Source organism: Vidua chalybeata, chromosome 10, assembly GCF_026979565.1.
Source record: "Vidua chalybeata isolate OUT-0048 chromosome 10, bVidCha1 merged haplotype, whole genome shotgun sequence".
In the NCBI taxonomy this organism is placed as follows: Eukaryota; Metazoa; Chordata; class Aves; order Passeriformes; family Viduidae; genus Vidua; species Vidua chalybeata.
In genome coordinates this window covers 5,950,289-5,964,716 of record NC_071539.1, presented here as the reverse complement: position 1 = coordinate 5,964,716, position 14,428 = coordinate 5,950,289, and the positions used below count along the sequence as shown (strand labels likewise).

General features: G+C 38.0%; 1 protein-coding gene across 1 annotated transcript in view; it reads right to left on the bottom strand.

Moving 5' to 3' along the window:
• Positions 1-14,428, bottom strand: part of NAALADL2 (N-acetylated alpha-linked acidic dipeptidase like 2) — a 417,358-nt gene that overhangs the window by 54,786 nt on the left and 348,144 nt on the right. The window contains exon 13 of the mRNA XM_053952318.1: positions 2,354-2,449. Within this exon, the coding sequence (XP_053808293.1) occupies positions 2,354-2,449 (96 nt within the window). The remainder of the gene's footprint in view (positions 1-2,353; positions 2,450-14,428) is intronic.

The window sequence follows — 14,428 nt, the reverse complement described above, 5'->3', positions numbered from 1 at the left end:
AACACTTTAGGTGCTGTAACTCTGACTGGAGTGATATTATGTCTCTGCTGCTCTAACAATTCTGCCAAATCCTCTGTCTCCACACAGAGGCAATTTCTAAGTGAAAACAGAAAATACCTCAGTGGAATGTACAGATGTAGAGATGTCTCAATGCAGAAACTGTTGGCAGGCCCAGGCACAACCTTTTCAAGAATGATCTGATTCCCAAAAGGGAACAATACAGTAGGAATAACACAGGAATATGAATGTACTCTGTTGAAATATCTACACCAGGATTAATACACTGTTAGAAATGCCTCTGATAAAACTCTGCCACACAGACATTCTGTTCACAGTACTATTCTCTTGATTCAAAATCGGCAAAATCCCAAAAGTCTTTGGGATTTTAAGAGTTTGAGACCTCCACGTTAATTTGCATTATCTTGGCATGCAAAAAAAATTAACAACAAAAACCCAAATAAACAAATACCAAACACCCCAAAAACAAACAAACAAACAAAACAAAAAAAAAACCAAGCTCATTTGCAGACACCATGCAGGAAGATTAAAATACTTGGCAGAGGTAGCATGCACCAACCCACAGAATTTCATTTTTAGAAAGATTACAGAGAAAGAAACTACCAAAGTTATGGATGTCACTGCATTGCCTATTTGAAAGAGTGTTCCCTATATTAGAAAATTAATGGGAGTAAACACGGGTAAATGGGAATATATATCCCTTCCATGCTTGAAAGGAACAGAACAGTATGATCCTGTTAGAAAATACCATCAGTCAACATTCTTGTGCTGCACCTTATCTGTGGTCAAAATGTGAATTTCATTTACCAACAGTCCAGCAGTCTCTTCATTACATTTGCATACTTTTCATTCCATTTGCTTCAGGAAGAGAACCTGCCTGTTATCTCCTTGCAAGTGTTTATATTTTTAAACAAATTGAAATATCTCAGTATGTTACATAAAACCCCCTTATTTCCCTTAGAAATGGAAATACTCCTCCCTCTTGCTGTTTTGTTTAATGTTTAGAAGTTAATTGCATTAGAGTAGTAGTACTTTATGCAATTCCATCATTGGAGTGTAGAATAATCAGGTTCACTAATAATTTTCTCAAGAGTAATCTGTCAGCACCCATAACTCATCATAAAACCAACTATGTCACTTCTGGTGTGCCTTTCATGACTTTGGTGCCTGACAGAGTAAAAATCAACATGAGATTTTTTCATGGTCCTGGGCAAGTGGCTGCAGTGGCATCCCCTGTTAGGGGTCTGCCATTCCAGCTTTCAGAACTGCATGATCCCAGTCTTATGGGGATGCTCTGGTGAGCAGACAGTGGACATAAAAGTATTTTCAAACTGGTTAATCACTGAATTGATCATGAAACACTGTGCTGAGTAACACTGATGAAATTTATTTAAAAATAGCACATACTTTTCTGAGTGTGCATTTGATAAAAAGGGAGTTTTATCTGACATCTCATCAGATGGGAAAATCCCTTTTCTGCCACGCTAGCACACACTCCTCCATTTTAAAACTTGATGTTATATACATTATTATATTGAAATTACAAGGTCTGCAAATCTAATTTAAGATACTACCAAGTTTTGTAATGCATCACACTACTCTACTGAATGTTTCAGTTCTTTGCCACTGGGAAGCTTAGAGATTTTTCTTTCTTTGAATGCTTCAGATCAGCATGGTTCTTACAGCAATCCACTCTAAATCCACCTTTTCAGTGCCAAGATCTTAATATGAATTGTTCTGAGAATTGTTCTGACAAATTAGATCTTCTAACTGTTTAATAGCTGCATATCTCTAGTTCATTTTTTTCTGCCACATTCAGAAATCTCCTCCTTTTCAGTGTCCATGAAATTAAGGTACCCACTGACATCAGAGAGCACAAGGCACAGTTAGCTGATTATTAGTACTTACACCAATCCTCGTGTAAAAAATCGCACTGAAACTTTTATGCTGTCATTTAGTATCAACCCATATACATGGAAAAAACCTAAGAAACACTAAAATCCTATTTCCCTAATGGAGATGAAGGGCTTCAAATCAACACAAGCTTTTCCACCAGCCTGAGTGGCCATACAAGCAAAGCAGATTGTGAGTGATATGCAGTAAAAAATAAGAATAAAAAGTTGTAGTTTCAAATGAAGCATTTGCACATGAAACTGCTTCCATCACACAAGTTGACCAATGTAAAGAATATTCCCAACGTGGATCCCAGTGAAGAGAACTCCACAATTTTTAACTATATTCAAGGGATTCACAGGGAAATAAATAGATTACATTTCAAAATTATTAGCAAATTTAAGAGGAAAGTATGTATAAATGTGATCTCCATTTCTCTTACCTTTGCAATGGTCTCGTGTAGGCTGAAGGAGGGATCCAGCTCTTCAGTTTTTGTTGCATGTACAGGAAAAAGAGCTTCAGAGAGAAAGCTGGAATTCTGTGAGAAAGAAGTAAGGGGCTTTTTAGGATTCCACACTGATTTCCTCCTTCAATTGGTTATTGAATTTTGTTGACAGATTGAAAAACCCTTCAAATATTTCTTAAATTTTGGTGATTACGACACTTATTTCACTGATCTCATGAACTGATTGCAAGCCCCCGAAAAAGGCAAAAACCCTCTAAGTCTCATGATTTTATTTCTGGAATGGCAGTTGTCTCTGCAATGATGCTTCCCAAAGCAGCTAAAAATTTTGCCTACCAGGAGAAAAAAAAAAAAAATCCACACAGCTTTATTCTGAGCTAAGCAGCAATCAGACATTTTATTAACTACGTTATGATTTAAGTCTTCAGGAGAAATGTAACAACAATAATCAAGGAATACTCTTTTATCTCCTGCAACCATCCTACTTCTCTATCCAGCTATATCATCTACATAATAAGGGGTTTTTGTCAATTCCCTAAAATTATATACTTTAGGTTCACCATTATTTTAACACCAGACAATCTAATATATTGTTTGCACAGAATGTTCTTCTCTTCTTGTATTGTAAAAAAAAGCAAGACATTATTTGCAAATTTGTTGTCACAAGGAAACAAGAAACCAATACCAAGGAGTGGACTGGAAAAAAAAAAGGCAAAACAATATTAAACAAACCTCTAAGCCTCAAAGGTGCCCAGATGCCTAAAACAGGAATTACATGACATTGCTGGTAGATTTGCTTGTTACATTTTTCTATAAATTAATGCCTTCATGATCAATATTCTATCAGTATTTCCATGCATTTCTAGGAGATTATTTCTGGTAGCAAACTCCCATCACTTTCTTAAAAAAAACAAAATATATATATATATAAAATTAGTACCACATCATATAAATTTTTGTGCTCAGTGATGCATCTGTGTTTTGCATAACTTGTCACAGAAACATCATAAAAATAAATGAAGTAATTTTTTCTTTCAGATTTTTTTTTTTTTTTTTTTTAGATCTCATGGGGAAGATGCACAAAGTCATTTATTACAAAGATAAAATACATACTTCAGCATTAACTCATAACTATTCATCTTTGTTTCAGGTTTGCACAGCAGTTTACAGAGCTGTGCCATTTGACTGGGGGGCTGCTGAGGAACACCCTCATTCTGCTGTGGTGGTGCTAAAGCTGTTCATCATCAGTCACATAAATACAATCAATAACTTAGAGAGTTGCATTAATTATATTCACTCTTGAGTATCTCACTGAGAGTCAGGGAAGGGAGTGACTACCAAATTAGATTTGCTGCACAAGGTCAGATTATTACTCCATCCAGACAAATGTCTTTGGAATAGAAAGCTTGGTGGATCAGCTGCCTGGAGAGCAGGGAGGCACTGCTCACCTGGCTTCTCTCCCTCCCCACTCCAGACCCCACCTGGGCCAGGTGAACCAGCAGCCTCTGCTGCTGCCTCAGCCTCTGCCTTTGGAAGAGCTCAACATACACAGGCAACGATCAGCTAGTGAAGCAAAACAACTTGGACATCACAAGTGACGAGTTGTTTTGCTCGTGAGAGGAATCAAGTCTCTGCTTGCAAAGATCTTGAAAAGGATTGCTGTTGGAAATAACTTGCTGACATCTGAAATCATCTTGCGGTACACTTGTAAAAGCTAATGTTTAAAACAGCTGTGGCTGGTTTTTTTTTTTTTTTGCCTTTTTTCTCGTAACAAGCTCCTCCATAAAGAACTGTTAGAAAGTCCAACTTTGTTTCCCTTGCCTTTTGCTGTTTTTCAAGCACTATGCTCATCAGAGAAAGCTGCATGAGCTTCCCAACTAACAGAAGCCCATTCCTTATCCCAGGGAGCACAGGGATATATGTGGCCAGAGAGGCATCCAGATGATGTTCCAAGAGCACCTCTCAGCATTTAACAGCAACACCTTCCACGAGCTGGAAACTGAATCACACTTCTCTGACATTGTTTCACCAAGCTCCATGTGAGTGTTGTATTTTGGCTTTTTTTGAACAGCAATTTGCTAAGCAAATTTCTAGTAAATGCACACCAAGAGAAAGATGTGCTAATCCAAAAGCATTAAAAAGTATTATTCCTTTATGCTTTTCAGCCACAGTAGGAGCTACAGCTCCAGCTGTTGTCCTCATTCTCTCCCATACTCACCTCCTAAACACAAATCATCACCTCTGCCCCAGCCAGGCATCAGCATCACCCTCACCTTGTTCTGAGGGCAGAGTCTTCAATGCATTGTGACTGCTCTGGAGATGGTATCAAATTATGGAAAAACCTTTTCAGAGTCAGACCACTGTGAAACATCCTAAAATTTAGGATAAAAAAGCCTTTGCTTTTCACCGTGTTCTGTTAATTTTTCTTTAAGTTCATGGCTAGTCAAACGGATTAAGAAGATTTTCTCTTCTGATATGAAGTTATGCTTTTATCAAACAAACTTTACAATCTACAAAGGATCACTTCAATAATCCTTAATTTCCCAGTGAAAGTATTTGGTATCTCTGTGAACTCTTCAGAAGAGAAATGAACAAGCCTAACACGTATTTGGAAGTGAGTTTCCTTTGTCTCCTGTTCCTTTTGGAATGATCAGTTAACCTGGTCTTTTCAATACTCATTTAATGAAGCATTCTGTGAAATTAGAACGACATTGATGTTCTACTTTTCAAATAATGGGTCACTTCTGATTAAACTTCGATTGAACATTCAACTTTCAATCTTAAAACAAATTGCCTCCTTTTCTTTTTAATTTGAACCCAATTTCCTGCTGCCCTCGGGTCTTGTGACAGTAATTAATTGATTTATGAATCAATTAAATGGAGATCGAAAATGCAGGCTAAAATCTCTTAAAACCCCAAATCTGGCTTACTCTTGCTTATTTATGATGGACATTTGCACTAAATTTCACTTCTGATTTTCTACACTCATTTTTCTAACTTAACTTATCCTTCCTTAACTAATTAAGTGAACAAAATGTTTCACCATCTAAAGGTACTAAATTTGCCATCCCTTGTGTACTGTCTTATACCTTCAATTTATATGCCAACTTTCAACCAATGCATTTTAAATCATTCATAAAATCCCACAGCACTTCTGGTGATTTAATGGAAAACAGTAAATACCAAAACGTGCTTTAGAGATCTATTTTGCTGTTATTAAAGAAAAAGGTTTTTAAAAATATCAAATTTTGCCAGACATTGTCTTAGAACTGGAATTATTTCTGCAAATACATGTGAATTTTTTTACTAGACCAGGACAATGCTGAATCCACAAGAGATTCTGATTTCTTGACTATTACTTGAGAAACAGCAAAATTACAATTTAGAGAAATTGTGAGATTATGTACTCAAATAATGTAGGTAATAATTTCTTAATATGCTGTCATTCCACTCCTGAACTGATTTTTCCTGCCTGTTGAATGTTCCCCAGACCTCTTTCTATTCTTAACCTGGTGAATAATACAGAAATATCTCCAGAAATAATTTTTCTGGGGTGGGGGGAGGAGGGGGAGGTGAGGGGGGGCTCTTTGGTTGTTTGTTTGTTTTGAAAGTAACAGGCAGTGGAGGTTTCTCCACTCAGAAATAAAGATGTGTAATCTGGAAAAACAATTTTTAATCTAAATATCTAGTTTGACTCCATCCTGGTTAACCTTTGTCAGCATTGTCCATACTCAGGCCAGCATTGCCCTTCAGCACTTCACAATATTCATGGCACCAATTTTGTAGTGCACAGGAGACAAAAGAAGGCACCAGGAAAGGTAAAAACAAGAGAGGAAGCAAGTGAGAGCAGAAATCCTTCTGAAATTCTGCTTCAGAATTTTCCAGAAGAGGTATAAATGTGCTAATCTTACACTGCTAAAGCCTGCAAGGCAAATACACAAATGAAGGATGCAAACCAAGAGAAAAATTCATTTTCTTCATACAGACCAAAGAAGAATGTCTAGAAGATGAGAATTTAGGGGTTGCTTTTGCTGCATCAGGACTGACACTATGCTCTGTTACCTGTCCAATATAAACGCATGCTGTGTGTGTTCCATGAGCTATTCACCTCTTTCAGTCTTTCTGCCTTTTTGTAGTACAACAGCACAAAAAGTAGAATTGCAGAGAACTGAGGGATACACAGAAATGTGCAGTGTCTGGCAACTGAAACACAAAGTAGACACTGCACATCTTCAGAATCAACCTGGGCACAGGCTCAGCTGGGAGGCTGAAGTCACACAAGGCACACTCTGAAGTTGTGCAGTGCCCAAAACTATTACCTAGAATCCCAGAGGCTTCACAACTGCATCAGGACTTGTCTGCATCTGTATTCAACACCAATGCCAAAAAATTGTCATAGTGTGATGGAGAAAGCCCTGCCAGGAGAAAAGATAAAGAGAGAGCAGAGAGAAGAACAAAAACACCTCTGAAATCTGCACTGCAGGCTCTCACTAATTCCTTCTTCCATTTTCCCTAAGTCAAGCAATTGGCATACAGTGTCCTGGCAGAAAATATACAATTGCATTTCTTTGTGACAGAGCTGTTTCATCTCACCTAGGCTAAAAGGCCATCTCTTCCCCCTTTTTTTACTGCCTGGCAGGGTGATTGAACAAGAGGTTTGACTGTAAGAAGGATCAAAAAGAGAGTAATGGAAAATGTATCTCATAGACTAAAATATGGCTTATCATCATCTACCTGGATTACTTTTACTTTGGGAGGGTACTGCAGACTGAAACAGATTTACTGAAAAAGTAGATTATGAAGAACAGAACAGACTGAAGCCAAAATGTGGTTCAAATTGAATTGATGAAATAATAACAGGCATATAGGATTTCTCACTAATAAATGCCCATAGGGCTGCAAATATACTGGAAAAGAGATTTTCTGCCTCTCCATCTCACTAGCAGGCTGGCTTTACCCTTTCTAGCAAATGCTCTAGATATCTAATTAAATATCACCTCCCAAATCCACAAAGGATTATAAAATTATGTAAAAGTTTATTTCACTGATGCATAAGACATGAAATAGCTCCTTAAAAATTATTTTTATAAAGCAAAGCGTTGCAATTGCCACAGCCTAACACGTGTCTTCAAAGTGAGAATGCCCCTGCTCTGGAAAACAGGCTTGTCAGAAGGAGTTTCTGACAAGAGTCTTTTCTTCTGTATTTTCACCATTTCAGTTTACTGAAGACCTTTTAGAAAAGAAACAAAAGCACATCTATTTTCTGTTTGAATATTCTGGTAAAGATGTGCAATGACCTTGCAGTGCTACCCAATGCTGGACAAAATGAGCAAGGCCTGCCAAACAAGGCTGCACAAGAATACAGGAGAGGCAGAATTGGAATCACTGCTGCACAAGTTATTTTATTATTCAACTCAACTGCAGCCAGAAAAAAACCCCAGCCAACAGTCATAAGGAAAAGAATATAAGCACATTTCTCTCATCTCTTTTAATTTAATGTTTTCTTCCTTATGTTAGTAAGTGAATTGAAATAATCACTGTAAAGCTATAAATTCACAGACTGCAGCACAAAGAAAGCAACTTCTAGGATGTCAGGATACTTTCATAGCTTTATTCCTCTGCAGTTCCTTTCAGAACTTAGAAATAGGGGGCTCAGTAAGATTCAGTACCTCCAAGAGAGAACAGCTTTTCTTGGGTGTGTTGTGTGAATGGTGCAAGAACATTCTGTAACCTTTTATGATCAATTGTGAGCATTCAAATTACGCAGAAACATTAAGTTCCAGGAAGATCACTCTAAAGATGTCCTGCTGGAAGTCATGAATCCCAGTGACTTTCACAATCAAATGTTTTTCACAATCAAATATTATCAATGCTTTTATTTCCTGATTCACTGCTTCCTATTTCCCACTTTAAATAAAAATACCCAAAATTAATTACAATGAATGAAAAGAGCTAATGTTAGCCACTAGATAGATGTTGTGTAGGTGGGAGCTTCACCACCTTGCAGTACGAATAAAAATTGTCTTTTGCTAAGAATAATAATGTCTTAAAGACAATATTTATTTATCAGAAGCCTTTTTAACCAGGTCTTCAATGTCAATGATAAGATATATCAAATATTGCAAATTTTATAAGCCAGAATGCATCACTGACCCAAACCACAGCTGTTTGATTGTCCAGAGATCTTGATTTTACCCCCAAAAAGACAAAACTGAGTGCCACACTACTAATATCTATTGGCACAAAACATGTCTTGATACTTATTCCAGATATTCTACCAGAATATTTTTAGTTGGTCAGTTGAATGCAGCCACTCAGAAGGACAGTGGTAAAACATTACCATGAATGCAACAGGCCATTTAATTCTCCAGGGAGAACAGATAATTCAGTGACATCTGTCCTTAGATAATATGTATTTTCAATAACTAGATGCTTCAAACAGAGGCAATTAATTGGTGTCCAAACAAGTTTTTCACATTTTCCCATATCCCATTGGTCCTGTTAGCTCCCATGCTGTCTTTCTTCCATTGCCTTCCAACAATCCTCAGTCAATTCCAAGACACTGAGGAGCCTCTGAGAGAATCTGCAAGGACAGAGCTCAAGAAACAACATGTACTCATGCAGTGTGAATGAATGCTAAAGAAGCTGTGTGATTTTGATACCATAAGGCAAGTTTACATAAAGAATTTTCCCCTTCTGGATCCACTGTGTGATGTTTGGAACATCAAAGCACTAGGATTTGGGAGGCCAGACAGAATTTTTTGGAGCGGAGTAATATATCCAAACTGATAAGGACATCATCAGTTTCACTAGCATTAGTGCAATAACAAAGATGCTCTTCCATGAAATTAAGTAGCTAAATATTCATATTATTCAATAAAACAACTCAAGCAATCAATTGAACATCAAATGCATTTTGTCTTGTAAAACACTGAGTCATTAACCTTAACAATTTCACCATGCTCTCACTACCAAATTCAACTCAATTAGCGTCCAAATGAACAGATGGACTAATGAATTAATGAATTATTGGTGAGTACTACACTAACCCCTGACTGAACTGAGAAATTAGAAAACACTAATTTATGCAAGAGACAGAAAAAACACATTGGTCAGGAAAAAAAATCAGTCTGAATAAAGAGAAGCACAGCTATTATAAAGCCAGCATAATCCCTGAGTCAGGAAGGCAGCTGTGGTTTGGACCCTCAGGTAGTCCCAGGCAACCTGCTGGGGACTCCTAGAACTATTCCTTGTTACACACTGCTTGCCCAGAAACACAAATGAAACCTCTCTCTTCACCTTGACACAGCCAACTCCCAATGCCACACCTTGCTGCCCTTGAAGTTCTACTAGACAGTTAATAAACTCTTTCAGCAGCAAGTGCAACAGCATCAAACTCTCCAGAGGCAGCTCAGAAAAGGGAATCCTGGGTTCCCAAGCAACCATCCTGAGGCTGGTACACATTTGCTCTTTGCAAAGACTTTCTCGTATACCAAGCACATTGGTACTTTGATTCTTTCATACAGGCATGAAACATCTCCAGTAACTCCCCATGGGCAACTACCAGCTGTGTTATTTCCTTAAAAAATTTAACATGTACCAGGGAGAAAAGGGAAGTAAAACGGGGAATGAGGGGGAGCCGTGCAGAGCTGTACTTCCAGATGGAAAAGCTACCACATCACAGATCACCACAGTAACACACTGCTATTATGCAAACTCCCTCCTAGACCAGATGCAAGAGGAGAAACAAGGCTTCTGTTTGGGGTAAGAATCTCCCTGGAATTGCAGACTCAGACAACCAGTGCTAAATCTCTTCCAAGGACATTCACACAAATGCCACAGGTCCTGAAGTTCTCTGTTGAGCAGCTAAGGCTGAATTAAGCACATCAAGCATTTGCATATGGTCTACCCTGATCCCTCCAGGAAAATGATGCTGTGATGCTTCTAATGGAATTTCTTGATAAATATACTTGTCTTTGATAAATTAATTGGTACTGGGTGACGCTTAATCAAGGAAGATACAAATAATAATGTCAGATAAACAGCAGAACATTTACCACAAGGGCCTGGTCAGCTGTAGATAACCCAAGCAGTCAGAAATCTCAAGACTGTCACGGCTGCACTAACTCTTTCCTGACTTGAAAGGGACTGGAGGAGACACCAGAAGTAAAGGAGAAAATCATCTGGATATGGAGCAACAATGGATTAATGCTGTGATTCAAGATGGTGAGAGAGCTGCATTAAGAACATAGAGCTCCAGAACTTCTGAAAATATAAATGGATTGACTCTAAGCACTGGAACTGTTTGAGCAGTAATTACATGTCTGATACAAAACTAGCTAAAAATAAAGAATACCACAGGTCAGACTACTCAGGTTTGCTTTCAAGGTACACACACAGGTAACAAGGTTGTATTTGTGGAGATGAAACTACACCATAGATTTTGTTTCTTTCCACAAAGCCACGCTGATTATACACATTTAAAAATGAAATGTGTTTGGAGTTCAAACACCAGCTTCCTTCTCACTTCAGAACAGACACAAGGGAGATGCACTGAAGAGCACTCCAAGCTGCCTGAGCCCTCCCTTACACCAACATCAGCACATCAAAGAGACAAAAGCAGCTTGCAACACGAGAGTTATTTTTTTGTAAACTAGACCCTAAGTTCTCTCCATCAAGGACGGTTCCTCTGTTTCTTATCTCGTAACAAAGAAAGCTTGGAAAGCTTTTGAGTTCTTTTGAGAGAAGTGCATGATGTGTCAGTCGAAGCATGTAAATACTGAAACGAAGAAACTGCAGTTAAGTTTCCCTAAAGAGTGATAAAAAGGAATAAAAGAGGGCAGGACAGGATGGGAGGGAGGATGCAGAGGCTGATGGTAACAACAACTGAGAAGCCACATTCACTGAAGAGTTAAGATTTAGTGCCCTCTGTTTTACAGCATGGGTAAAAATCACTTTTAAGGGCCCTAATGAAAGTTGAAAGTTACCTTCAGAAAGTTATGCATATTTCAACAGAAATAAAAATCATTATGCATTCTCTCTAAAGAGGATACAATCTCAAACTGTCAAAATTCTAAACTCTTCTACATATATTACATACAAATGCCTTCTATAAAGAAACCTCTTTTCATTTTTCTTCTAAATTAGCTTAGTGGTCCATGGTATTACACTACCTTGGTCTAGCCTGTGAATAATGTGACAGGTAATTTTTATACTTCTTGCCTGTACTTAAGTTTGAGTGAAGATACAGAAAACAACTTTTATGATCTAGGTGTAAAAGTAAATGTTCTGTGAGTCCTGCATACCCAAATGTGGACATCTACTATGAAATGTTGCATGATGATTATGTGTCCATCAATAAATAACAAAAAAAAAAAAAAAAGAGTAAGTTGTTGGGTTTTTTTAAATAACATGCATATGCAGCAGGTTTTTTTCCAAAACAAATAATAATGCTAATGTTGATGTAAACTACCACATTGTCACAGAGGGGATTTAAGATTCTGTGTTATCAGGTAGGAATCTTTCTGTAACAGGATGCACTGAGAAGGATGAATAATATGCAGATAACATGGGAAATCATCCAACTACAATTTAAAAAAAATGGATTCCTCATGAAACTGTTGACTGCAATGACACAGAAATGGATTGTAACAGTCAGTTAATTTCCATCTTGAAAAAAGCTCAAAATACACCTGTATTGTATCAGCTGAAGTTTGCAAGAGATGGAACTCAAAATGCCGAACAGTTCAATGATGTTTGAGTTACAATGCTGGAGAAGAAGTCAAATATCTGACTGAAACCATGGAAAACCCAGTTTATATTTTCTCTACTACCCAAACATTAGGCAGCCACAGCAAGGCTCTTTTTCTCAGTCTCTGTGATTACTTGTGCTCTAGGACTTCAGCAGCTATGCCATAAACTGTGCTATGAAAGAAGTAATCAAAATAAATTAACTTGTAACTAGGGGGTTGGACATTTTCCCTTCAGGGAAGAAGCCCAGCACTACCCAAACACAGGTCTTTTAAAAACTACTTTTTCTTGTTCTCTTTCATGAAAGAAAAAAGGCCATCAGAATGTTGAGTCTAGCAGAGCAAATTACACTTTAAGGTGTTCCATCAAGAGGAGAAGTAAACACAAAAAATTACAGAGATGATGCTCATACAAAAAGAAAAACAATGCAAATCTTAAGGAAATAAGGGAGGGAAGTATGAGAAACGAGGTGATAGGGCAGGCACACAATCCATGCACATCCATTCAAAAAGGAGAACTGTCATGAATCCAAACAGAAACCAAGTGCACATCCCTGAGGTCATACACCACCATATCCAGTGTTTTCAGAGTTATTCCTAATTTACAATCTGGTAACCAAGAGCTGAGCTTCAGGCATGTAAGTAAGATTATTTTGTTTACAAAGTTAAAGTAGCACAGGAGAGGAATTTACATCGAGGACACCAAGCAGAGCTGTGATGAACACACTCTTTTGTCTGTTACATGGATGTATTTTCTCATTATGGAGGACATGTATGTATTATACCTGTTACACCATTTTTGGGTTTGAAAATACACTGTTATATAAACAAGACTAATATTTTCAAGAGCACAGAAATAATCCACACATAGGGGGAAAAAAAATGAGAATGTACTCACCTGTGCCATGTAGTTATTTCTGACACACCAATGCTCACACAATGAAGTAATTTGACTGATATCCAGCTTTTATGCAGCACAGAGAGTGGCTAAGACAAGGCTTTGATTTAACAGCTCTCTTAGTTTATGTTACTCTTCCTTGTTGTTGTAAAGCTAACTGAACATGTTTCTAACTCTATTCTCTGCTGAGATGAGGACTAACAGACTAATCATGGCTTTCAGTAGCAGAGAAACTCTGATTTGAAATCAACACTTAGGTCTCTCTCTGGGGACTCTACACAGCCACTTGGATGCACACTAATCATCATCTTGAATAGCATAACTCATACTGAAAGCAAAATAATCAGCAGTATTAGGAAAATCTGATCAGCTTGCCTCCTAACATATTACTAATCACAATGTGACCCTCATGTGATGGAAAATCCAGCACACCAGAGGTAAGGAGGTGAGGAAGGCTTTCTTCAGCAACTGCAAGAGAATCCTTGGAAATTGGGGCAATATTATGATTTTTTCCACTTGAGGAATTCTTCCAAGTTTACTTACTTTGAGACTAAAATGCTGCATATTTTCTGCTGGTGAATAAATGAGCTGCATTTCACCCAGTGCACTTTTACAGCAGTGGCTGAATTCTCAGAAGGCACTTTGCTGGCTCACAGACCTGACCACGGGCATTTGCCAGGCAGATTTAACCTCCCCGAGGCTGTGGTTCACTGTATTACGTAATTCCAAGCCAGACAGTTTTACTTACTCTTATGGCCTGAATGTTTCCTCTTACAACTTTTATTTCCTTGTATTTACTCCTCAGGTTCCTGTCAATGGAAGGTTTTTATAACCTTCTCTCTGCGGACTGGCATCACTCCGACTGGGTAAGAAATGCATTTCTAAAGCTGACCTGGAGCTGCTGCTCTGAAGGAAGAATTCAAGCACAGGTCTTGGGCTTTTTAACTCTAAACCAGTTTCTTCCAGCTGTGGAACAGCATCAGTTTTACCTGACACTGCACGCTGGCTGACAGGTGGGTAAAATAAACAAGTGATGTATATTCCAAAGGAAGAGCAATTCCTGAGTAGGTCACAGCAGTGAGAGAGACAAGAGGAAATCGACCTGGTAAAATGATAACCTACAAAAGCACATCAAAACAGTCCATTTCTGAACCTGTTTGCCCAAATCTTGTTTTGCAATGAAGCTGACAAAGCTGAGGTATAGTTTAAAAAGCTGGATGGAAACAAACACGCAAAAATCCCTCCCTGCAAACCAAGAGATTTTTATCAGCCCCTAACCTGCCTAGCAGAAATTCCTACAATGTTTATTAATATGGCTGTCAACACAGAGTAATTTACCTGCCTTATAATATCTGCCAATGAACAGAATCCACAATAAACAATGGCAATAAACAGTAAAGGATAAAC